Source organism: Callorhinchus milii, unplaced genomic scaffold (genome assembly GCF_018977255.1).
Source record: "Callorhinchus milii isolate IMCB2004 unplaced genomic scaffold, IMCB_Cmil_1.0 Scaffold3, whole genome shotgun sequence".
Taxonomy (NCBI): Eukaryota; Metazoa; Chordata; class Chondrichthyes; order Chimaeriformes; family Callorhinchidae; genus Callorhinchus; species Callorhinchus milii.
This window is the reverse complement of record NW_024704744.1, coordinates 9,775,942-9,796,482: the sequence shown is the minus strand read 5'-3', so window position 1 is coordinate 9,796,482 and position 20,541 is coordinate 9,775,942. Positions and strand designations below refer to the sequence as shown.

Below are 20,541 nucleotides of genomic sequence, written 5' to 3'. Positions count from 1 at the left end.
TAAGGCTGGTGCTCTATTTCAGTCAGCAAACCTGCAATGAATAGCATCACGACATCTTGCACGCCGCCACACATGTCCATTTGTCGCCTGGCCTTCTCGTCAATACCCACCGAATTTGGCAAGGAATTCCAATCATTTTAATTAAGGAAGGACACAGAGCTTATAAAACCAGCCAGTCATTCACCGAAACACCAAATAACCTTTTGTATTTGCTAAAAAACCCATGAAGTCAAAAGATCTCTCACAATAAAGACTGCAGCTGTTTATATCTGCACTATTAATTCGCCCACAAAATAAACAGTAAATTCATTTTACAATATATCCCATGAATAGCTTTGTAACATTAAGAACATTTGATAAGGCGCTTGATTTGATATGTCAAATGCAAGGATTATTATTATTATTATAAGATTAAATACTTATATTTCAAGCCCCACATGATTATATTCCCTTCTCCCCCACTCACAATTTTAAATGTATATAGTGGCTTCCAAACAGGACCATTAATAATAATAATACTACTAATAATAATCCTTGCATTTGATATAGTGTTTTTCACGTCTTCTAGACGTCCCAAAGCGTTTCACAGAATATAATGTAAAGTGAATTGACTGTACATTTGTGGGCAAACGCGGCAGCCAATTGTGCACAGCAATGTCCCACAAACAGTCATGGATTGAAAATGACCAATTTATTATTGTTTTTTTTTGGAGGGTTTATTATTAGGCGTGTGGAGTAAGGAAACTTGCCCAAGGTTTCGCACTGCCTGGAATTGAACTCAAGTCTCTCACTTGCAGAGCGAGTGCTCTAACCACTGAGCTACAGGAATCCACATTGAATTATCCAGCCCAATATTTTGTATAAAAATATATATAACAATATTTATATTTGACAGCGTTTTTCATACGTTTTATATCAGGAGGACGTGTCAAAATGTTTCACAGCACCATTTGCTGTAAAGTGAGTGACTGCGATTTGTGGGTGAACTCAGCAGCCAAATTGCATACAGCACTGACGTGGGGCTTGAACCCACTTCTGATTCAACGATGAGAGTGCTACCAACTGAGTCAGGCTGACATGTATAGTACATATACAACTTCCACCAAATATCATTCAAAGCTTGCAGCATAATTCAATTTCTGCGTAAGGGGGAATATAATGAAGTGGGTTTAGGGAATAGTCAATTGACGTTTAAAAAGAGAGCAGATTGATTGCTCATTTCAAGAGGACTACAAAAGCCTATTTAAACACATCACCCTTAAAATGATACAGTTTCCTGGTTTAAACATTGCTTTGAAACTGCACCTTTCAAAGCGCTCAAATGTGTGAACGTTCAGATGTCTTTAATTCATTACCAAGCATTTGCTGAAACAAACTGACCGTGAAAATTGAGGACAAAGAATCCGGCTGTGGAGAAGTCACTGTGAAACTTGATGAGAACTTGATTGGTGGAACTGTAAGCTGATTCCAATGCAGTGTTGCCACTGAACACTCCTAACTGAGGAGCATTCTGATCAGGTCCATCCCTGCATAATGAAAGAAGACAAGTGTGTCTGAAAATTAGTTAAGGAATAGGCAATCAATTTTTACCAATGATAATACATTCAAGGCTAATTATGGGAGGATTACCGAGATCAGGCTGCAGTGCTGTGAGGAGGATTTTAGCCATTATATTTTAGCTTTACTTTATAAAATATTTCCATATGATCTGAAGTTAAACTGCATTAATGTGCCGTTATTAATACCGTGCCAACGTCACAGCTGAAGGAATTTACCAAACCCCCAAAAGGCTTGAAATAAAACGGTTGAGTAAAAAGTTAAAATGAGTTTCGAATGCAAACACTTAACGTCTCACAGATATATTTAGAACACATATTTGGGATTTCATAGGTATCATTTACAATTTAAAGCATGAGAGCATCGGTCCACCCAGGTATCCCTGTAACAATTGCTGATGACAGCACAGCCAGCCTGGCTCATCAGCAGGTCCTGGAAGAGCAGAACCATCACTGGGGGAAAGGAGTTATCCCACTCAGCTCCTGATAACCCTGCAATCCAAAGCTCTGATAGGTAGAGTAGTCGTAGCTGGACAAGCAATGGGATAACTTTCCACACAGTGCTATCAATAGCAAGCCATACAGTATTAGCTGATCACACACTCTGGGGTCCCCAAGTCTCGACTCTTGACAGCCTGCGCCTAATGCTCTCAGGAATTAGGTAAGCAGGATACATCCTTCCTGGTAGAGAATGCACATTCCATTCCAACAATCTATCTCCAGAATTTCCACATGTCGATGGGATGCATGAAATTCTCAATTTGGTTTGAATACTCTTCAGCATGATGATGGGTTTATGCAAGTGTCACACACCCGGCTGACCAAAAAACAAAGCTGTAACAATGCTGCCAGTGGTAACCTCAACAGACGACTCACAAAAAGGGGTTTGCAAATGTGTTCCAGGGTGTCAAGCTGTCCACATGGCTCAGGGTACGTTCTAACAACACATATTTCTGCAGCTGATAATTAACTACGTTTGAACCTCTAAACCCTTGGGGCAGAACTTCAGGCAACACTCTCTGTGACAAAGTTGTTTAGAAAAGGAAACAGATTTTCTAGCTTTGGTGCTGGTTTCCTTCCAGTCATTTGCATTTGTTCGCACTGCAAAATTCAGATAATGCATCAAGACCCATGGTGCAGGACAACACCACAGAGCAAGGAGAGGAGATAGAACAAAAAGTGTTTACTCATTTGGCAATACCAAACCTGCTTCTTAAAACTTACTAATAATTAAAGGGAAGAAACATGGAGGGAGGTCTCAAGGTCCTGGGAAAGCACATGTTAAAGATAAACGCTCCACTTTATATAATTAGAAACATTCAGAAATTCAATTTGGGCACCTGATCTTTCACTGAAGACACTTGTTTTCATCGTAATTCAGGCTGTTTCAACAATTACATATATCCCACTTTCTCTCTTCTCATCTTCCCCCTGGTTCCTCCGTGGCTGATGGTGTGGACGAGGTGGGGTAGGGAAGAGAGAGTGAGGGGTCGGGAGGTGGGGTGGAGAATGCTGTAAGTTGCAATATTTCTAAATGAAGGTCTCAGATGTGAAGTTGCATGTTTGCCGTCCAAAATAATGCAAATCAGAGAGGTGTAAACTGTAATCTTTTTAAAACATATTAACTTTTGTTCAACAGGGCATTATGATGAGATAAGATAGTGCTTGCTCATCCAAATGCCTGCTGGGATCTTGTGAATATTGAAGATGCACTTTGCAATCATTTAAAATGAATAAGTTCCAAGTACTAAACCTTAAAATTCAATGCATCTGGATGAGACAGATTTGTTTCCAATGTTTTTTTCCTGCTTCCCATTCCTCCGCCCCCATTCCATTCCCCCAGACATTGTGCCCTCTTCCAGCTGCAGCCAAGACATACTTGAATTATGAGTGGATTGGTTCAGGATTATTGAAGTACACATCATAATTTCTATTAATCCGAATTCAGAAACTCAAAGACTTCAATCCAGGCTGCCATCTGATGGATTTGTAGTCAGGTTAATCTCTCACAGGGTGTGGTCAATTTCTTATTATGCTAAAGGGTGCTGATGTGACCAAGAACATAGAATATAGAAGAATTAGAGGGGATCTTATAGAAACCTGCAAGATCATCAAAGGGCAATGATAGAGTAGATAGTGGGAGATTGTTTCCCTTGGTTGGAGAAACTAAAACCAGGGGTCACAACCTTAAAATCAGAGGCCAGCCCTTTCGCACTGAGTTGAAGAAGAACTTCTTCACTCAAAGGGTGGTGAATGTATGGAACTCACTACCCAAAACGGCTATTGACGCTCAGTCCTTGAACATATTCAAGACTGAGATAGGTAGATATCTTATTGCAAAAGGGATTAAGGGATATGGGGATAAGGCAGGGTCAGGTTATTAGCTGGAGATAGATTAGAATATCAACAACAACAACAAGATTCCATTTATAAAGCGCCTTTCACGTCAGGAGGACGTCCCAAGGCCCTGCACAGTTGGGTCAGGACCCGAGCAGGGGGAAATGGTTAGGGTGAGGGGAGGGAAGGGAGGGAACGAGGAGGGGGGAAATGGTCAGGGTGAGGGGAGGGAAGGGAGGGAGCGAGGAGGGGGAAGAGAGTCGAGAGGGGAGCTGAAGGCTCGGTCAAAGAGAAAGGTTTTGAGACCGGCCTTGAAGGAGGAGAGGGAGGAAGCAAGGCGAAGGCACTGGGGGATGGAGTTCCAGAGTCTGGGGGCTGAGAGGCTGAAGGCCCGACCACCGATGGTAGGGCGATTGGGGCGGGGGATGTGGAGCAGACCGGAGCCAGAGGAACGGAGGGTACGGGCAGGTAGGTAGGGGGATAGTAGGTCAGAGAGGTAGGAGGGAGCAAGGCCGTGGATGGCCTTATAGGTGAGGATGAGGATCTTGAAATCAATCCTCTGGGGGATGGGGAGCCAGTGGAGGCGAGCGAGGGTGGGTGTGATGTGGTCCCGAAGCCTGGTGCGGGACAGTACACGAGCTGCAGAGTTCTGAATGACCTGCAGCCATGATTGAATGGCGGGGCAGGCTCGAAGGGCCGAATGGCCTACTCCTGCTCCTACATGTTATGTTAAGGATGGACATAAACTGAAGACCAGTAATAACTTGGAACATCGTGTATATTTCTGATCACTATATTATACAACTATAATAGATGTCTCGAAGACCTGAAAAGCGCTATATCAAATGCAAGGATTATTATTATTATTAACTTGACATTGAAGAAAATGACAAGGAGATTCCTGACTGTAATTAGGCACCTGAGTTATAAGGATAAACTACAGAAGCTGAGATTGTTCACACATAAAGAGGAAGATCGTTCTGATGTAACCAAGATCCCGAAGGATAGACATAAACTGAAGACCAGCAATAACATGATTACTATGGTCAACAAATCTTTTACAGGGGACAAAGACTAAAGCTCAGGAGAGAGCCAAGGTGAAAGAAAACAGTTCTGATTTAATTTACACAGAAAAATGGCACATATGTAGAACAGACTATCTCTATGGGGACTATGAGGTGAAACTGTGTCTGCAAATGCAAGAGGGAATTGTTGTTTGGCAAAGGAGGCATAGCGAAGTGAAGTGAAGGATTATTTATGATTCATTTATTTTATTTTATTTAACGTTGAGCTAGATGAACCGAGACCTGTACAGATGCTCTACATTTCAGTCCTGTGCTCCAGATGTAAGAGCCAGAGGCTCCCATCAACCGCAGGCTCAACCGAGTGGTGTCGCAATGGTAATGCAATGAGCTTCATCTATTTTTTCTAATACCCCAAATCTGGGTGAGAACAAAGAATAATCACACCAAAATATTCTCCCCACATGCTGGGATTCAATGCCGCTTATTGATGCGGATAAATCACTCACATTTTCGATGTCATAGTTTGTGATTTCATCGGAAGTTCTCGACTGATTTGGAGAATTGCAAATCAATGCCAGCAAGATTTTATTCAGGGTGAATTCAGAGAACTTGATTGGCAATTTTAGTCATTCACAACATTAATAAGGATCTCACAGCTGTGCTTCAGAATTAATTTAAAGGCACAATTGACATCCGAGGAGCAGTTGAGTAAACGTGTTCTTATCTGGAACACGGAATCCCAAATGTTATTTCATTGTGGGAAAAACACTCACAACCATTGCCCCTGGGTTGTTCTCCAAGAGATTAGAAGTCTTTTGCATTCAACAATATACTTAGCTCTCTGCCTTCACACACAATTCGTTTTAAATTAACATTAATCTTTATATAAAGATTTTCGCAGGCTGCATTTTGTTGCACCTCGATGCTTGCTCCTTATATACACCTGATAACCAGAAATGAAACTGAAATGTGTTATGGCCAAGAAAGATTCCTTCCAATTATACTCATTTCCGTTTGTGAAATTGAACTTGGGCAGAAAACAAGGGTTGTGTCTGCTGTGTTTATCCAAACCTAAGGCAAAGTGAAAATGTTATTTCAACTGGTTGGTAGCTGAATAACTAGAGGCTATCAATTTAACATAATGAACAAAGGAGGATATTATTTTGCCCACAAAATAGAGTCAATTCATTTTACAGTAAATCCTGAGAAGCACTTTTGAGACATCTCGGTGATGTGATAAGGCGCTATATCAAATGCAAGGTTTATTATTATTATTATTATGAGGAATCTTTTGACAGACAGTTGTTAGGATATGAAAACACTTGCCAGTTTTGGTGATTGAGTGAAAATTCATGTTAGGTTTCAAGAGGGGACAAGATAGGTACTTAAAAGGAGTAATTTGCAGGGGTAAGTGAAAAAGATAGGTAAATGGTACTGAATGGATTGCTCTTTTAAAAAACAGTACGAACACGATGGGCTGAAAAAAAGCATTTTCTGTGCTGTATGTTTCTATAGTTTAAAATCACAGGCAAATGGTAGGAAATAAATGAAGTTTAGTGCAATTCTAGGCACTAATCAGGCTAAGGTGCACACTGACTTTGGAAGTACTTTTTAATGAAAAAGAGCAGTTACTGTATGTTATGAGCAAAAGTGGCAGCCATTCGTAGCAGACATGTGGGAGCGAATGAACAATTTTTCGCAGCGGAGGTAACTCCCATCTCTTTTCCAATAGCTTCCTGAATGCACACCTGAACAACAGACAGACAGATTTGTGTATATTTCAAAAGACCGCAGTTCTGACAATGCAGAGCTCCTTGAGGAGTGCAACTGGATGGAGTGTCAGCCTGGACCTTGAGTTCAAGAGGTGAGAGTTCTACCAACTGAGCTCAGGGCACCTGAGTGTATTATGCTGCAGCTTCAACATATATAACAAAAACATAGCCAACCGTTTTAATTGTGCACTACATTAGTGCCCACTTGGATGCACAACTTTCCCCCTCCAGGCATATAATGCTGTAGAATCTTAATGACATTTCCAGGTTTAAAACTTCTTAGCCTACAGTTGGAATATAAGTTTTTGTACAACATTTTACCTCTGAAATACAACAATATTAGATTACAAATTTAAATCAAATTAACACCTTTAATGTTAGGCGTACATCCTAAGGCATAGTTGCTTGGCACCTGAGTTGGGGGTGAGAGCCTAGGGGGATGTGGAGGAGAAAGATGACCAAAAGCACGGTCAATAATGTCAACTTTATCCAATATTTTGTGTACGCTTTCATTCCTCGAGTTTTAATTAAATGTAAAAAGATCATACCAGACAGCAATGTAGTCGTTGACTGGTTCAGTCTGCAGCAGGGTGAAGTTGATATAAACCCCATGTCCTGAAGGCACAGTTATCAGCCAGGTACAGTCCTTGGAATTCGGGTACTCGTTGGGATATCCAGGGGAGTAGATGGTACCGTTCTGTGATGTTATGTTAAGGGCACAGGGAGCTTTATATAAATAAAAATGAAATTGTTAGCATTTGAGATATCTATAACACACATATGTTTGTCAACAAACTCACCTTACTTTAAATTTAACATATCAAATTCTTTGCAACGTCTCTGGTGTATAGCTGCATTTAAGTACATTATACATTACTGCGCCTGAAATGCTTCAAATTGTTTACGTGCATTGCAAAGTTACCCTCATTCCTTTACTGCACATCTGCTGGACACAGTGCATATTTGCAGGTGAGCAGTCAATACACTTTCACTCTTGTCCCTTGGTTTTTGACTACTTTGCTTGGACCAGCGCTTACATTGCAAGAGAAAATTGGTGATGCAATGGCATGGGCAGATTTATTGATTAACTAGTCAATAGTTTCCAAAAATAAGTTGACACAGAGTAAAAGCAAAGCCATAAACAAGGCGGAAAGATTAGTCAATGAAAAAACACACACTTCTGTGCACATTATTATGGGGGCGCCTAATGGTAATGGAATACATTCATCAAAACAAGCGTTAGAAAGACTTGAGAAAATGCTAGTTCACTTTGTAATATCGTCACATCATTTGAAATTTTTTACCCGTATAAAACAGCCAGTGACCGATTATTGCTACAAAATTCAATAAAGAACAATGTCCGACATATGCATGTGATGTATGTAAAGTCTGGGAACAACAATTGTCCTGTGATGGCCTCAGGGGACACTGAGTTATGGCAGCCTGGTTCACAAACTAGGCTTTCTGGCTTCATGTATTGGCACTGCGGTAATTCTGGAATATGACTGCATTCTAAAATGGTTATCAATCATGTAATAATTCTTATATTTAATACAGCGCTTTATCAAGTGGTTGAAGTGTCTCAAAGAGCTACACAGGATTTATTGTAAAGTGTAGTGACTGACTATTTTGTGAATAAACACAGCAACCAATTTGCACACATTAATGTCCCACAAGCAGCCATGAGGTGAATGATCAATTTAATCTGGGAGACTGTGGTGCCCAGACTGGGAGAAAATCCTTTTTCTTTTCAAATAGTACCACAGGATCTTTAGCTTCCACCTGAATAGGCAGATGGGACCTCGGTTTAACGTTCCATCTGCAGGATACCCCAGAACCGCATTAGAGTGTCAGTCTAGTCTATAATAATAATAATAATAATAATCCTTGCATTTGATATAGCGCTTTTCACGTCGGGAGGACGTCCCAAAGCGCTTCACAGAATATACTGTAAAGTGAGTTGACTGTATATTTGTGGGCGAACGCGGCAGCCAATTGCGCACAGCAATGTCCCACAAACAGTCATAGATTGAAAATGACCAATTTAATTATTGTTTTTGGTTTTGGAGGGATTATTATTAGGCTCTGTGTGGAGTAAGGAAACTTGCCCAAGGTTTCGCCCTCTGCCTGGAATTGAACTCAGGTCTCTCACTTGCAAAGCGAGTGCTCTAACCACTGAGCTACAGGACTCCACATAAACTCCAAGTGTTCTGATCATCATTTGAACAGTATTTAAACAGTGGTTTTCTGTCAGGAGGCTTAACAAATGTAGAATAGCTAATAAACCAAGCAGATTAACACATGTAAGTAAACAGTATTGTACAGATGACTTCAAGTTATTATGTTAAGCGACACTAAACACATCTCTTTCACGGGACTGATCACAGTCTGCATAAGTCTGTAAATAAAATAAAGGAATATACTCACTTCTGAAGGGATGGGACACTGCATATACTACCTTCCACTTATTCAACCTGAATGACTATTCTATCTGAAATGTTATTATAATAATAATGAAAAATAGTAACAATTCTTCAATTTGATATATGTATGGCCTTATTATGTCTTCGAGATATCTCAAAGCACTTCACAGAATATACTGTAAGGTGAATTGACTGTATATTTTGTGGGCAAAACATGGCAGTGAATTGTGCACAGCAATGTCCCACGAACAGTCACAGATTGAGTGACCAAATTTTCTTTTTAAGGGATTATTACCCCCGGGAAAGCAATCTGCCAATCAACTAACAACCGGGTTCCTACTTGCTGATAGGAACACGCCTAATAATAATCCCTCCAAAACAACAAACAAATTGGTCATTTTCAATCCATGACTGTTTGTGGGACACTGCTGTGCGCAATTGGCTGCCACGTTTCGCCCACAAATATACAGTCAATTCACTTTACAGCATATTCTGTGAAGCGCTTTGAGACGTCTAGAAGACGTGAAAAGCGGTATATCAAATGCAAGGATTAATTCAAATGCAAGGATTAGGTGATCAGAGGCGTGTGGAGTAAAGAGTAAAGAAACATGCCCAACGTTTCACCCTTTCATCGAACCCAGGTCCTCTCCCTTGCAAGGCGAGTGCTCTACCCAATAAGCTAGAGGACTCCATATGTATACCTGATTATAAATATTGTAATAAAAATTTATGTTAAACTTGCTATGAAATTCTTCAAGTGAGCATTATTAATGAGAAGGTTTGCAGCACTAATGATAGATCAACACCAACAACTCAGATTTATATTACACCCTTCATGAAGGATAATGCCTTGGAGCACTGTACGATCATGGGGTTGGACACCCAGCAAGGATGATGTGGAGATGGGAAGGTGACCATAGGAGCGGTCGAGGAGATAATGTTTATAAGGTAAATTTAAAGATAGGCAGAGAGGGAGGGAGTTGAAGGAGGAAGAGGATGGATTTCCAAAGGTTAGATCAGTGAGTAAAGCTGCTGCTTGGAAGGAAATGCCAGCCATACAGAACGTTATGTGGTGGGGAGAATGGGGGGGGCATACCTGCTCTGGGTTGAACTAGCAATGAGGGCAAGTTTTGTCGCAGTGCTCATTACACCTAGCGACACTCCCATTTGGACACCTGAGGATTGGCTACTTGTCAGAGTAAGATATCGGAGGATAACTTATATCTGTGGAAGCCTGGGCTAGTGGCTTCAGGTGAAGAGCAAAATCAGAGAGAAGGAAAACACCGAAATTACGAGAAATTAAGTTTTGGCAGCTCTTTTATATTCTACTCAAATAGGCATATTCAAACACTCGGATACACTGTGCATCAGGACATTCAGTACATATCATGGTGCCTTTCCAAACTACCGCCCATAGCATAGCATTAATGTCTTAAATCCTAATTCACATTAAGCTGAAAAAAAATCTTCTGCTATCTTACTAGCATTCTCAACAAAGTTTTCAACTGGAATAGGAGTGCACATCTCAGCTCTGAAATAAATACAACAGTAACACATTCATATAGTGAGTTTCACATCAGGAGGACATTGCAAGGTGCTGGGTAGTCAAGAGTTCTGTCCAGGGTTTGCACACGAGTTGGGGTTGGAGCCAAGGGCATGGGGATTCAGGAAATGGACGTGGGTGGGTGGGTGTGGGGGGTGGGGGGAGGGTCGCGGATAGTTTACTGAAAGCATAGTCAAAGAGGAAGGTCTTGAGGCAGACTATAAAAGAGGTGAGGGAAGGGCAAGTTATAGTGTCTCTGGGATGGAGTTGCAGGGATTGAGCACAAATAGTCTGAAAGCCCAACTGCTGATGGTGGGGCGGGTAGAACGGAGGACGTGAAGCAGGCGGGTGTCCACCATAATAATAATTCTTGCATTTGATATAGAGCGTTATCACCTTGTCAAAACACCTCAAAGCCCTTCACATGATTTACTCTAAAGTGTCGTAACTGTGTATTTTGTAGGCAAATGGCAACTGCACAGCAATGTTCCCAAACAGCCACGAAGTGAGTCACTAATCTTATCTCGGAGATTGTTGTCCAGGATACGAATAGTGCCATGAGACTTTTAAGTTTCACCTGAACAGGGAGATGGGATCACGGTTACCTCGAAATACCAGTTTCAGACATTAAACCCAGGCCCCATGTGACTGTTCAGGAGATTCAGGAGAAATAGAAATTCTGTGTAAGAATGAAAATGAATTATATTTCAGTATCTTGAAGACTGGTAATTGATAATCTTTGTCCTTCACAGACAAAGGTTAATAGGATATTGAGGTGGCTCAGATTCAGAAAGCATACTTTAAATCACACCATCTCCCATTCCTCTATATTAAATCTGCTAACCTGGTGCACTGATTAAAGTCAATGGAAGACACAACATAAAGCTCCATACCTTTAGCTAATTTTGCTCTCGTAAAAATGAAGCAGATCGACTGTATCGCCTAACAAGGCGTATAGTCCTCGGCAGATGTGAAAACTGTTCCGATTTTCTTAAGTAAAATCAGTTCCAATCCTATCAATTTCTATAAGATGAGTGAACCTAATAGATAATACATTAAAACTGTGGGTTCAGAAAATTGCTTTCTTTATTTTCCAGACAGGAAATTACATGTTGAATTTGAGGAGCATGGACCTCATGTAATACAGCAATTACACAACACTCCCTTGGTTCATTCCACCTAAAATCAGTCAATAATCTATTACCTGTATCAGGACAGAGAAATTGAGTAAAATGAGGGCATTGCCTACCGCAGCTCAGATTTATGTGCCTTCGCTAAGAGTTACAATGGGACAGTACATGATTTTGTCAAACTGTTTGAGACGTTGATTTAGACCAATATGTTCAGGAAGGAAAATATAGAAAAAAAACTTCAAAGAGACAGTACTCCATTACTGGGATTGTTTCACATTTCTGCGTTGCCAGAAGTTTACTCCAATTGCTTTCTCTGAAAGAAATGCCGTCTAGCAAATCAAGTCAATTCAACCATTTACAAAAACAACACAAAATTATCGAGAGATGTTTATGTACCGAGCAACACTTTTATAATATGGGTTTTCAATGAATTATGAAAAATTGGTCAACATCATTGATGTCACTTCCTGCAGTTACTAATAAATAATAATAATAATCCTTGCATTTCATATAGCTCTTTATCACGTCTTCAAGACGTCTCAAAGCACTTCACAGAATATAGTGTAAAGTGAATTGATTCTGTATTTTGTGGATGAAACATGGTTTCTACACATGCCTGCTATGTACAGGAAGTGAATTTGCCTTAGCATTGCTTTGTTTGTCAGCGGCATTTCCTGCATGCAATACACAGGAAGTGACAACGGTGATGCTTCCTGCACTTAGTCTGCAATATGCAGGAAGAGATATCAGCAGTGACCAGATGACGCAGAAGTCACCATTTTCCACACCCATAAGTCAGATATAGTGAAACCCAGTTTGCATACTTTAGGATTTATCAAGACAGTAAAACAAGAGGACATAAGTTTAGAGTTGAACAGTGGCAGATTGGATCGCTGATAGGGCTTGGGATTGTGACATAAAATATATCAAGTTCACCAGTGGTTGTAAAGGGACAGATACCAGGAAGTTTGTTTCTTTACACAAAGGGTAATCAACGATCGGAAAGAGGGTAGAGGTCAGAACACCAGGCTTGCTTAATAAGCAGCTTGATTCTGTGATGAAGGGGAAGGTAGGGTAGGCATTCTGGAGGGAAGGGATCAGATGGGCTGAAGGGCATTCTTGATCCAGACCAACCTTGTCATGTTGTGGGTGTGCTGTGCACAACAAACATGTGTTCTAAACAAACTTGCACTCAACTTGCGCACATTTCAAAGAACGTAATACATTATCCTCACATTCAGCCACTAGATGAGCCCTCCTATGGTTTGCTTCTCCATATTATTACTTTTCCCTTTATAATATTACCTTCCCTATGCTAGAGAATCCTGCTTACTACTGGAATTTTTTTTGAACTGAATATAAGCCTGTCCTTACTAATCATCTACAATCTCATATTGGATAGTTATCGAGATCAGTAGCTCTGAGATGCTGGAAATAATTGTAGCTCACAATGATCAAAGCTTCTGCAGCGAAATCACCAGAATCAAATCAGATGCTCACATATCCCTCATGTTTTCACCAGCGAAGGAGCCGAGGGGGGTGGGGGTTGCATGGCAGGAGGTCGCCATCATTAAGTGTACTTACTTGAGGGAACTGGAATAATATTATGATAATAATAATCCTTGCATTTGATATAGCGCCTCATCACACCTTTGAGACGTCTCAAAGCGCTTCATAGAATATACTATAAAGTGAATTGACTATATTTTGTGCGCGAAACGTGCCAGCCAATTGCGCACAGCAGTGTTCCACAAATAATCGTGGATTGAGTGACCACATTTTATTTTATTTTTTGAAGGGTTTATTACTCCCGGAAAAGCGATCCACCAACCGACTAACAACCGGGTTCCTATTTATTGCTAAGTAAACAAAGGGGTTTGCCTAAGATTTTCCCCTGTCCAGAAATCAAACCCAGGTCCTCTCGCTTGCGAGGCGAGTGCCCTAATCAACATGCTACAGGACTCTACTTTGTCTTACAGAGTTAAATATTTAAACTCAAAAATGTCAAATGTGCAGCGAGATTTCCAGAACAAATTCATGGGAGTCCCAGGAGCTACACTGTCAGATTGAACCATCTGAGCACTGGCTCATGCATAATAACATGATAGGAGCAATGTAAGCATGATTAAGAATCTTTAGTTGTTCCAATCAAATATAGACATGCTTCTTTGTGAGCTTCATGCCTCAGCAGATACTGAATAACTTTTATTAATCAATATCTACTGAAATCATTGCAAAACTGCTTGTAAGCTTTATGTGGAGGTAACATAGTTATTATGAAGTGCTTTGCAGCGCTGAAATACAACGATTAAAGCTATCCTTTCTCGTGGAAATGAAATGAGCCATCCCAGAACAGTGGCATGAATTCAGAGAGCAAGTGGTGGAATTGATTCAAAGGAGGAGCATTGAGGGCATTGATAAAAACTTATCATGAAGACAACATTTCTTCTGATGAAATGCAAGGATAGCAATATAGTTCCTAATCATGAACGCTATGCATAACGGAATCAAGATTGATCAAATGTTGGCTATGTTATCCAACTACCTTCCCATTTCAAAGGCAATTTGTAACGTCCAGATGGTGCAGTGTGTAAATCCATTGCCTGGTGTGGCATCAGGCTATAAAGCGCAGAATCAATCGCTGCTCTGTGCTGAGTTAGTCGATCTCAGCCAGAGCGGCAGTGGGCGTGGGTATTACAATTGGCTTTTGTACACTTGTCCTTGAAAAGGGTGGTGTGGGGAGGGGGAAACAGCTAGGCTTCTGCGCCTCAAATGTTTTCCTGTTACTCTGAAAATGAATGTGCATAGACAAGAGAAATGAGTCATTTCTCCCGGTGATGTACCCATAGTTTAGTGTCTGACTGAAGCTCAACGTCATAACTCGTGCGTGAAACACCACTTGCTGGGGCGGTAAGTGAGTGGAGGTAGGGGTGAGGGACGGGAGATTGGGGTTGTCTAAAACAAGGAAGTGTGAGCAAAATTGACAAAGAATTCATGTACAGTATATTGAATCTTGACAGTAACCTGTCACATGTCTTTTTAGCACTCTGGGATGCTACCCTCTATGAGGGGTGCCACATAAATGCTCTGATCTAAGATCTCCTCGGAGCCAAAGTCTTGTGAGTCAGAGTGACGGACAAGGATTTCCTTGCAGAAAACCCAGTTTATTTGCAAAGTACTTTTTCTTGCAGTAGCTCTCCAATACGCTGCTGTTTACCTGAGGAATGCTTTTTCAACCCCATTATCTGTATCATAAAAGTCTCTATTGTGCCTGCAGTTTACTGTGGTTCCTGTCTCTCCATTGCCTTTAAACCTTTTGGTTAAATCTAAGTATACTGGTGGCCTGCCTGTCCGACATCGAGTCCTGGACGAGAGACAACTTTCTTCAGCTCAACGTGCGAAAAACCGAGGCCCTCCTGATTGGCTCACGTCAGCGCCTCCGCACCTCAGGCGCTGACACCATCAGCATCCAAGGCTGCACTCTCCACCTCTCAAAGCCAGTCAGGAACCTCGGCGTTTTGTTCGACCCTGAGCTGTCCTTTCTCCCTCACATCCGCACTACAACTGGCACCGCCTTCCATCACCTCCGGAATATCGCCAGATTACGGCACTACCTCACCCCTCACGCCACTGAAACCCTGGTTCACGCCTTTGTCACCTCAAGGCTGGACTATGGGAACTCTCTCCTCGCCGGCCTTCCCGCCACCTCCCTCCACAAGCTGCAGGTCATTCAGAACTCTGCAGCTCGTGTACTGTCCCGCACCAGGCTTCGGGACCACATCACTCCCACCCTCGCTCGCCTCCACTGGCTCCCCATCCCCCAGAGGATTGATTTCAAGATCCTCATCCTCACCTACAAGGCCATTCACGGCCTTGCTCCCTCCTACCTCTCCAACCTACTATCCCCCTACCTACCTGCCCGTACCCTCCGTTCCTCTGGCTCCGGTCTGCTCCACGTCCCCCGCCCCAACCGCCCTACTATCGGTGGTCGGGCCTTCAGCCTCTCAGCCCCCAGGCTCTGGAACTCCATCCCCCAGTGCCTTCGCCGCTTCCTCCCTTTCCTCCTTCAAGGCCGGTCTCAAAACCTTTCTCTTTGACCGTGCCTTCAGCTCCCCTCTCGACTCTCTTCCTCCTCCTCGCTCCCTCCCTTCCCTCCCCTCACCCTGACCATTTCCCCCCTCCTCTCTCCCTCCCTTCCCTCCCCTCACCCTGACCATTTCCCCCCTGCTCGGGTCATGACCCAACTGTGCAGCGCCTTGGGACGTCCTCCTGACGTGAAAGGCGCTCTATAAATGGAATCTTGTTGTTGTTGTTGTTGTTTATACCTGCGTTTCTCATTGATAATTCCAACTCATAAATTGTCCTGACCTAAGCCGTTACAGTGTGTAAATCCATTGTAATGTGTGACATCAAGCGAGTAAACCCAGATTAACCAGGACTCAAGTGTGGGAGTTGGGGGCAGGGAGGGAAATCTACAAAATTGCAACACCTTGTACATAAGCAGTGACTTCCCACTGCATTTACAAGAAAATATATCTCTGTTTAGAAGTTCAAGAAACTTAATTACTGTAGTGACCCATTGGAACCTTGTAGTTTTGCCTGTCAGCACTTCTTCATTCACTGTGCAGTACACAGAAGGAGGGTCGGCTCCATCAGTGCTTCAAAACGCCAACTAATGCCTGGAGAGCCACATGGGCAACTTCTGGGTCATCTGGTCACTGCCGACATCATTTCGCTTTAAAGCACTGACGAAGAAAGAGTTGGATTTTTTTGAATTTTTGGGGGTAAGTAAATGTTGGGTTCCGCACTCCAAAACACACTATTAGCAAACACGTGTTATAACAAAGCGTGTGATAACAGGGTTCCACTGCACAATGCAGTGCAAATAACTCCTGACAGATGAAATATGGTGGATGTTTCAAATGCTCATTAAACCTCGAAGAAGAACAACTCGCACGAGATTGAATGAACACTGAGGCTGTTGTTTTGTTTTCTGACAATATACCAACGTAAGTTAAAACGGTTATGCATAACAAATAATACATATTCCTAGCAATCATGTCTGAAACACATTTTCATTACAGACACGCATTCAACAACAAAAAACATCCATCCAGAGGAGCCTATTCTCGCTGGATATAGATTCACTGCCATATTGTACTGCAGGTAGCAGGTTCCCCTATGATTCCTCACAGAGGAAGTTCCTAATTTAAGGCAGGCCATCTGGGGCAACTGACGGTGAACATAAGGCAAGTTGTACCATGGAGAGAAAGGAGAGGTAGAAAGCCAAGCCAAGTTGTGGTGCACTTATACATCTCCCACCTCCCAGTTTGAGGGAAACATTTGAGGGATAATAATAGTTTTTTCATTTGATGTGACATATGGAACCTCAAACAACATCCAAAAGTTTCACGAGGAATTGTTGCAAAGCTTAGTGTGGAGGGGAACACATTAATGCGCGGCTTAGCTCAGTGCAGTTACCCACGGCAGGAAGTGCTAAATATCACGGGAGGGAAGAACTCACAGAGCCGGAATGGCTGGGAAGAGGAACAGAAAAGCAACATCAACATACCTTCACATCTCGGGAAGGGGTGGTTCCAGTTCCTGTTGATTCCGTGATGGCAGGTGAGGATGCGTTCTCCGATCAGAATGTATCCAGGGTAACATTCAAATGACACAGATTGTCCTACGCTGTAATCGGCGTTGACGACAAAGCCGTTGTAAAACGGGTGTGGGTCAGGACAGTTTTTAAGTTCGTAGGCTGAAAGAAAATATAAACGGAAGAGGTTAATATTACAGTGGTTTCAGTGGTAACTCTGTGGGTTTAGCAGGTTTGATTGCAGATGTTCCCCAATGCACAGTCTGGGGTCCCCAAGTCTTGGTTCTTGCCAACCTGGGCCTAACACTCTCCGGACTTAGGTAAGCAGGATGCGTTCTTCGAGGGAGAGAGTCCACATTTAGTTCCGATATATCTCAGAACTTTATATGTACAGGCAGGTTGCGTGGAACTCTTAGTTTGGTTTGGATACTCTTAAGCACGGTGATGGGTTCCACATGGGTCAGATACCCGGCTGACCAAAAAAATATAATGGCGTGAAAAAACCTGATATTGGCTAAATGGATTCACAAAGGATTCATAAGTATTCAAAACTGATGGTAACTGTAAGCACATCGCTCCGACCTTCGGGACTGCCGTTCTGAGTTGTCGAATGCAGATCTCATCAGACAAGTTCTGCTTCCTTTCAGGATTTAATGCAGCTGCATATAGTATATTTTGGATTCCCATCCCAGTTCCCAACATGTTTGAAAGGGTTTATAATAATAATAATCATAATAATCCTTGCATTTGATATAGCGCTTTTCACGTCTTTTCGACGTCTCAAAGCGCTTCACAGAATAGACTGTAAAGTGAATTGACCATATACTTTTTGTGGGCGAAAATTGCCAATGCTGAGAGCAGAGACACCATCCTGCACAACACTGCAGCTTTGAGCAAAGACATACCAGCTTCCCAACCTCAAGTTTAACACTTGGGAAGCCCAGCTCTGATGTAATGAAGCTGAATGTCTTTAGTAATTAAAAAAAATAGCCAATCATTAAACTGAGACTCAATTTCGAAAAAGAAACAGCATCACATAGAGAAAGCCAGCCAAAGAATAGAAACACAAATTTGTAGAGTTACATTTTCCTTAGCACTTTACCAAAACAGTGAGTGGGTGTAATTGATTTTTACGTGGGTGCACTGGAGCCGAGAGAAAATATATTTTGTTACAAATTCATCTGCTGCATCGAAATCCAAAAAACTGCAAGGCCTTTGCAGGATTTTATTTTTCAATTATATTTTCCATATGTGCTGTTTCCTTGTGCTCTCATTTTTTATGGTGGTGTCTAACACATGTGGAAACCCATCACCATGCTTAATAGTATCCAAAACAGACTGACAGTTCCATGTATGTCAGTAACTAGACATTCCCGTGTATTGCAATGAAATGCACACTCTCTCCTGCTTTTTATATAATTCCACAGAGCATTAGGCGAAGGTTGGCAACAACCAAGCGTTGGGGACCCAGAGTGTGCGTTAGGGCACTGCTAGACTTTAACCAGCTAAAACCACATAGCTTTCTACTGAAAGTACTATTTGGTAAGCTTTACGCGGTTGTCCAGCTAGGACCACCCTGTCCATTCGGGCTTTGGCTTGCGGGGGTAACAGGAGCTGAGGGGGAAGAATCCCAGACCGCTCCCAGTCAGTTGATCTAGTAATGTAGCGGAACAGGCTCGATAGACTGAATGGCCTCCTCCTTTTCCTGTTTTCTTATAATCTTGTTTTGTTCCCCTATTTAAGACCTCTAGATTCTGCTCTGTTTAAGCAAAAATTTTCTAAAAATAGCCAAGTATTAACCAGGAGAGCGGCTCATGTATGAACCGTTAACACAGAATTACTTGGAACAGCCTGAAGCAGGGAAACTGGATCAGAGACAATCACAGTGCTTTTCACATCCAGCACGAACACAGAATTAGAGGAGTACATTTGCAGCATTTCTTATTCATTGCCAACACAAACTATCACCACCAGGTGGTAGTGTACTCCTGCAGGTAACAGCTTCAGACTTTTCAGCTCCCAGGGCCTGCCATTATTTTCAATATTGGGCAGAGACTTTTCTTTTGTAAGTTTTTGGCACCCACTTGTAGCCCTAAGTTAGTTTTCTTCGATATCTACAACTGAAATCTGTGCTCTTTTTGACCAAAAAATAAAGTTTTAATTGATCGAGCAGCGGGGCCCAATCCCTCCAGGCTGAATACTAAGTTACAGCTTTTGGTTGAGGATTAATAATCCTTTCATTTGATATAGTGCCTTTCATGTCATTGGAACATCTCAAAGTGCTTCACAGGATTCACTGTAAAGTGTAGTAACTGTGCATTTTATAGGCAAACATGGCAGCCAATTTAATTTGCACACAACATCCTACCCACAAACAGGCATGAAATGAGTGGAGTGAGTAAGTGAATATTATTTATGGGATTGTTGGCCAGGACACTGGGGGAAATTCCCTTCTCTGATTGAATAGTGCTATGGGCTCTTTAACAGCCACCTGCACAGATAGATGGATCTTCAGCTTAACGTCTCATCTGAAGGATGGCTCCAACTACAATGCAACACACCCCCAGCACTGCACTGGAGTGTCAGACTGGACGATGTGAGTTCAACGTACTGAGGTAGGGCTGTGAACTCACAACCTTGTGATTTAGAGGCAAGAATGCTACCAACTGAGCCAGGCTGACACCAATTCTAATGTCCCACCCATTGCTACTTGTTGCACTGGCTGAAACTGACACTGACAAGAATTTGAACTTGCAACTTGCAATCTGTATGTCCTAGCCTTTACCCACTATGTAGATGCAGGTCGAATCAGCCTGTGTGAGATGTACAGTAAGGGAATGAATCTCGAGATTGGCTGAAGTTAAATGAGGCTAAAGTTTCTCTCTGTTGCCCCAACGGTATTGCTCACCCTGACCAGGGTAGCATTATCTTAGGTATCAATGTGACACTTTCATTTCTCACACCGGCCTTCCACCTCTGATGACCAATTTAGCCTTACATTGATGCTAGTTTTGTGCTTTGGTTTCATAACCACATAAAGCCATGTTACGACTGACTAAATTCACCTCATTAAGAGCCCTTACAATCATCATGAGAGGCTTTCATTCCATAAGGCTGCACTGGATTTAAACCCAGACCTCATGAGGTGAAAGG

At 42.1% G+C, this 20,541-nt stretch overlaps 1 protein-coding gene across 1 annotated transcript in view; it reads right to left on the bottom strand.

Annotated features, from left to right (window-relative positions):
- The window catches only part of LOC103179026 (CUB and sushi domain-containing protein 1), a 1,038,598-nt gene that overhangs the window by 112,323 nt on the left and 905,734 nt on the right, over positions 1-20,541 (bottom strand). Inside the window, exons 42-44 of the mRNA XM_042332909.1 lie at positions 17,362-17,550; positions 7,239-7,416; positions 1,381-1,526 (exon numbers count right to left, since the gene is read on the bottom strand). Of these exons, the coding sequence (XP_042188843.1) occupies positions 1,381-1,526; positions 7,239-7,416; positions 17,362-17,550 (513 nt within the window). The remainder of the gene's footprint in view (positions 1-1,380; positions 1,527-7,238; positions 7,417-17,361; positions 17,551-20,541) is intronic.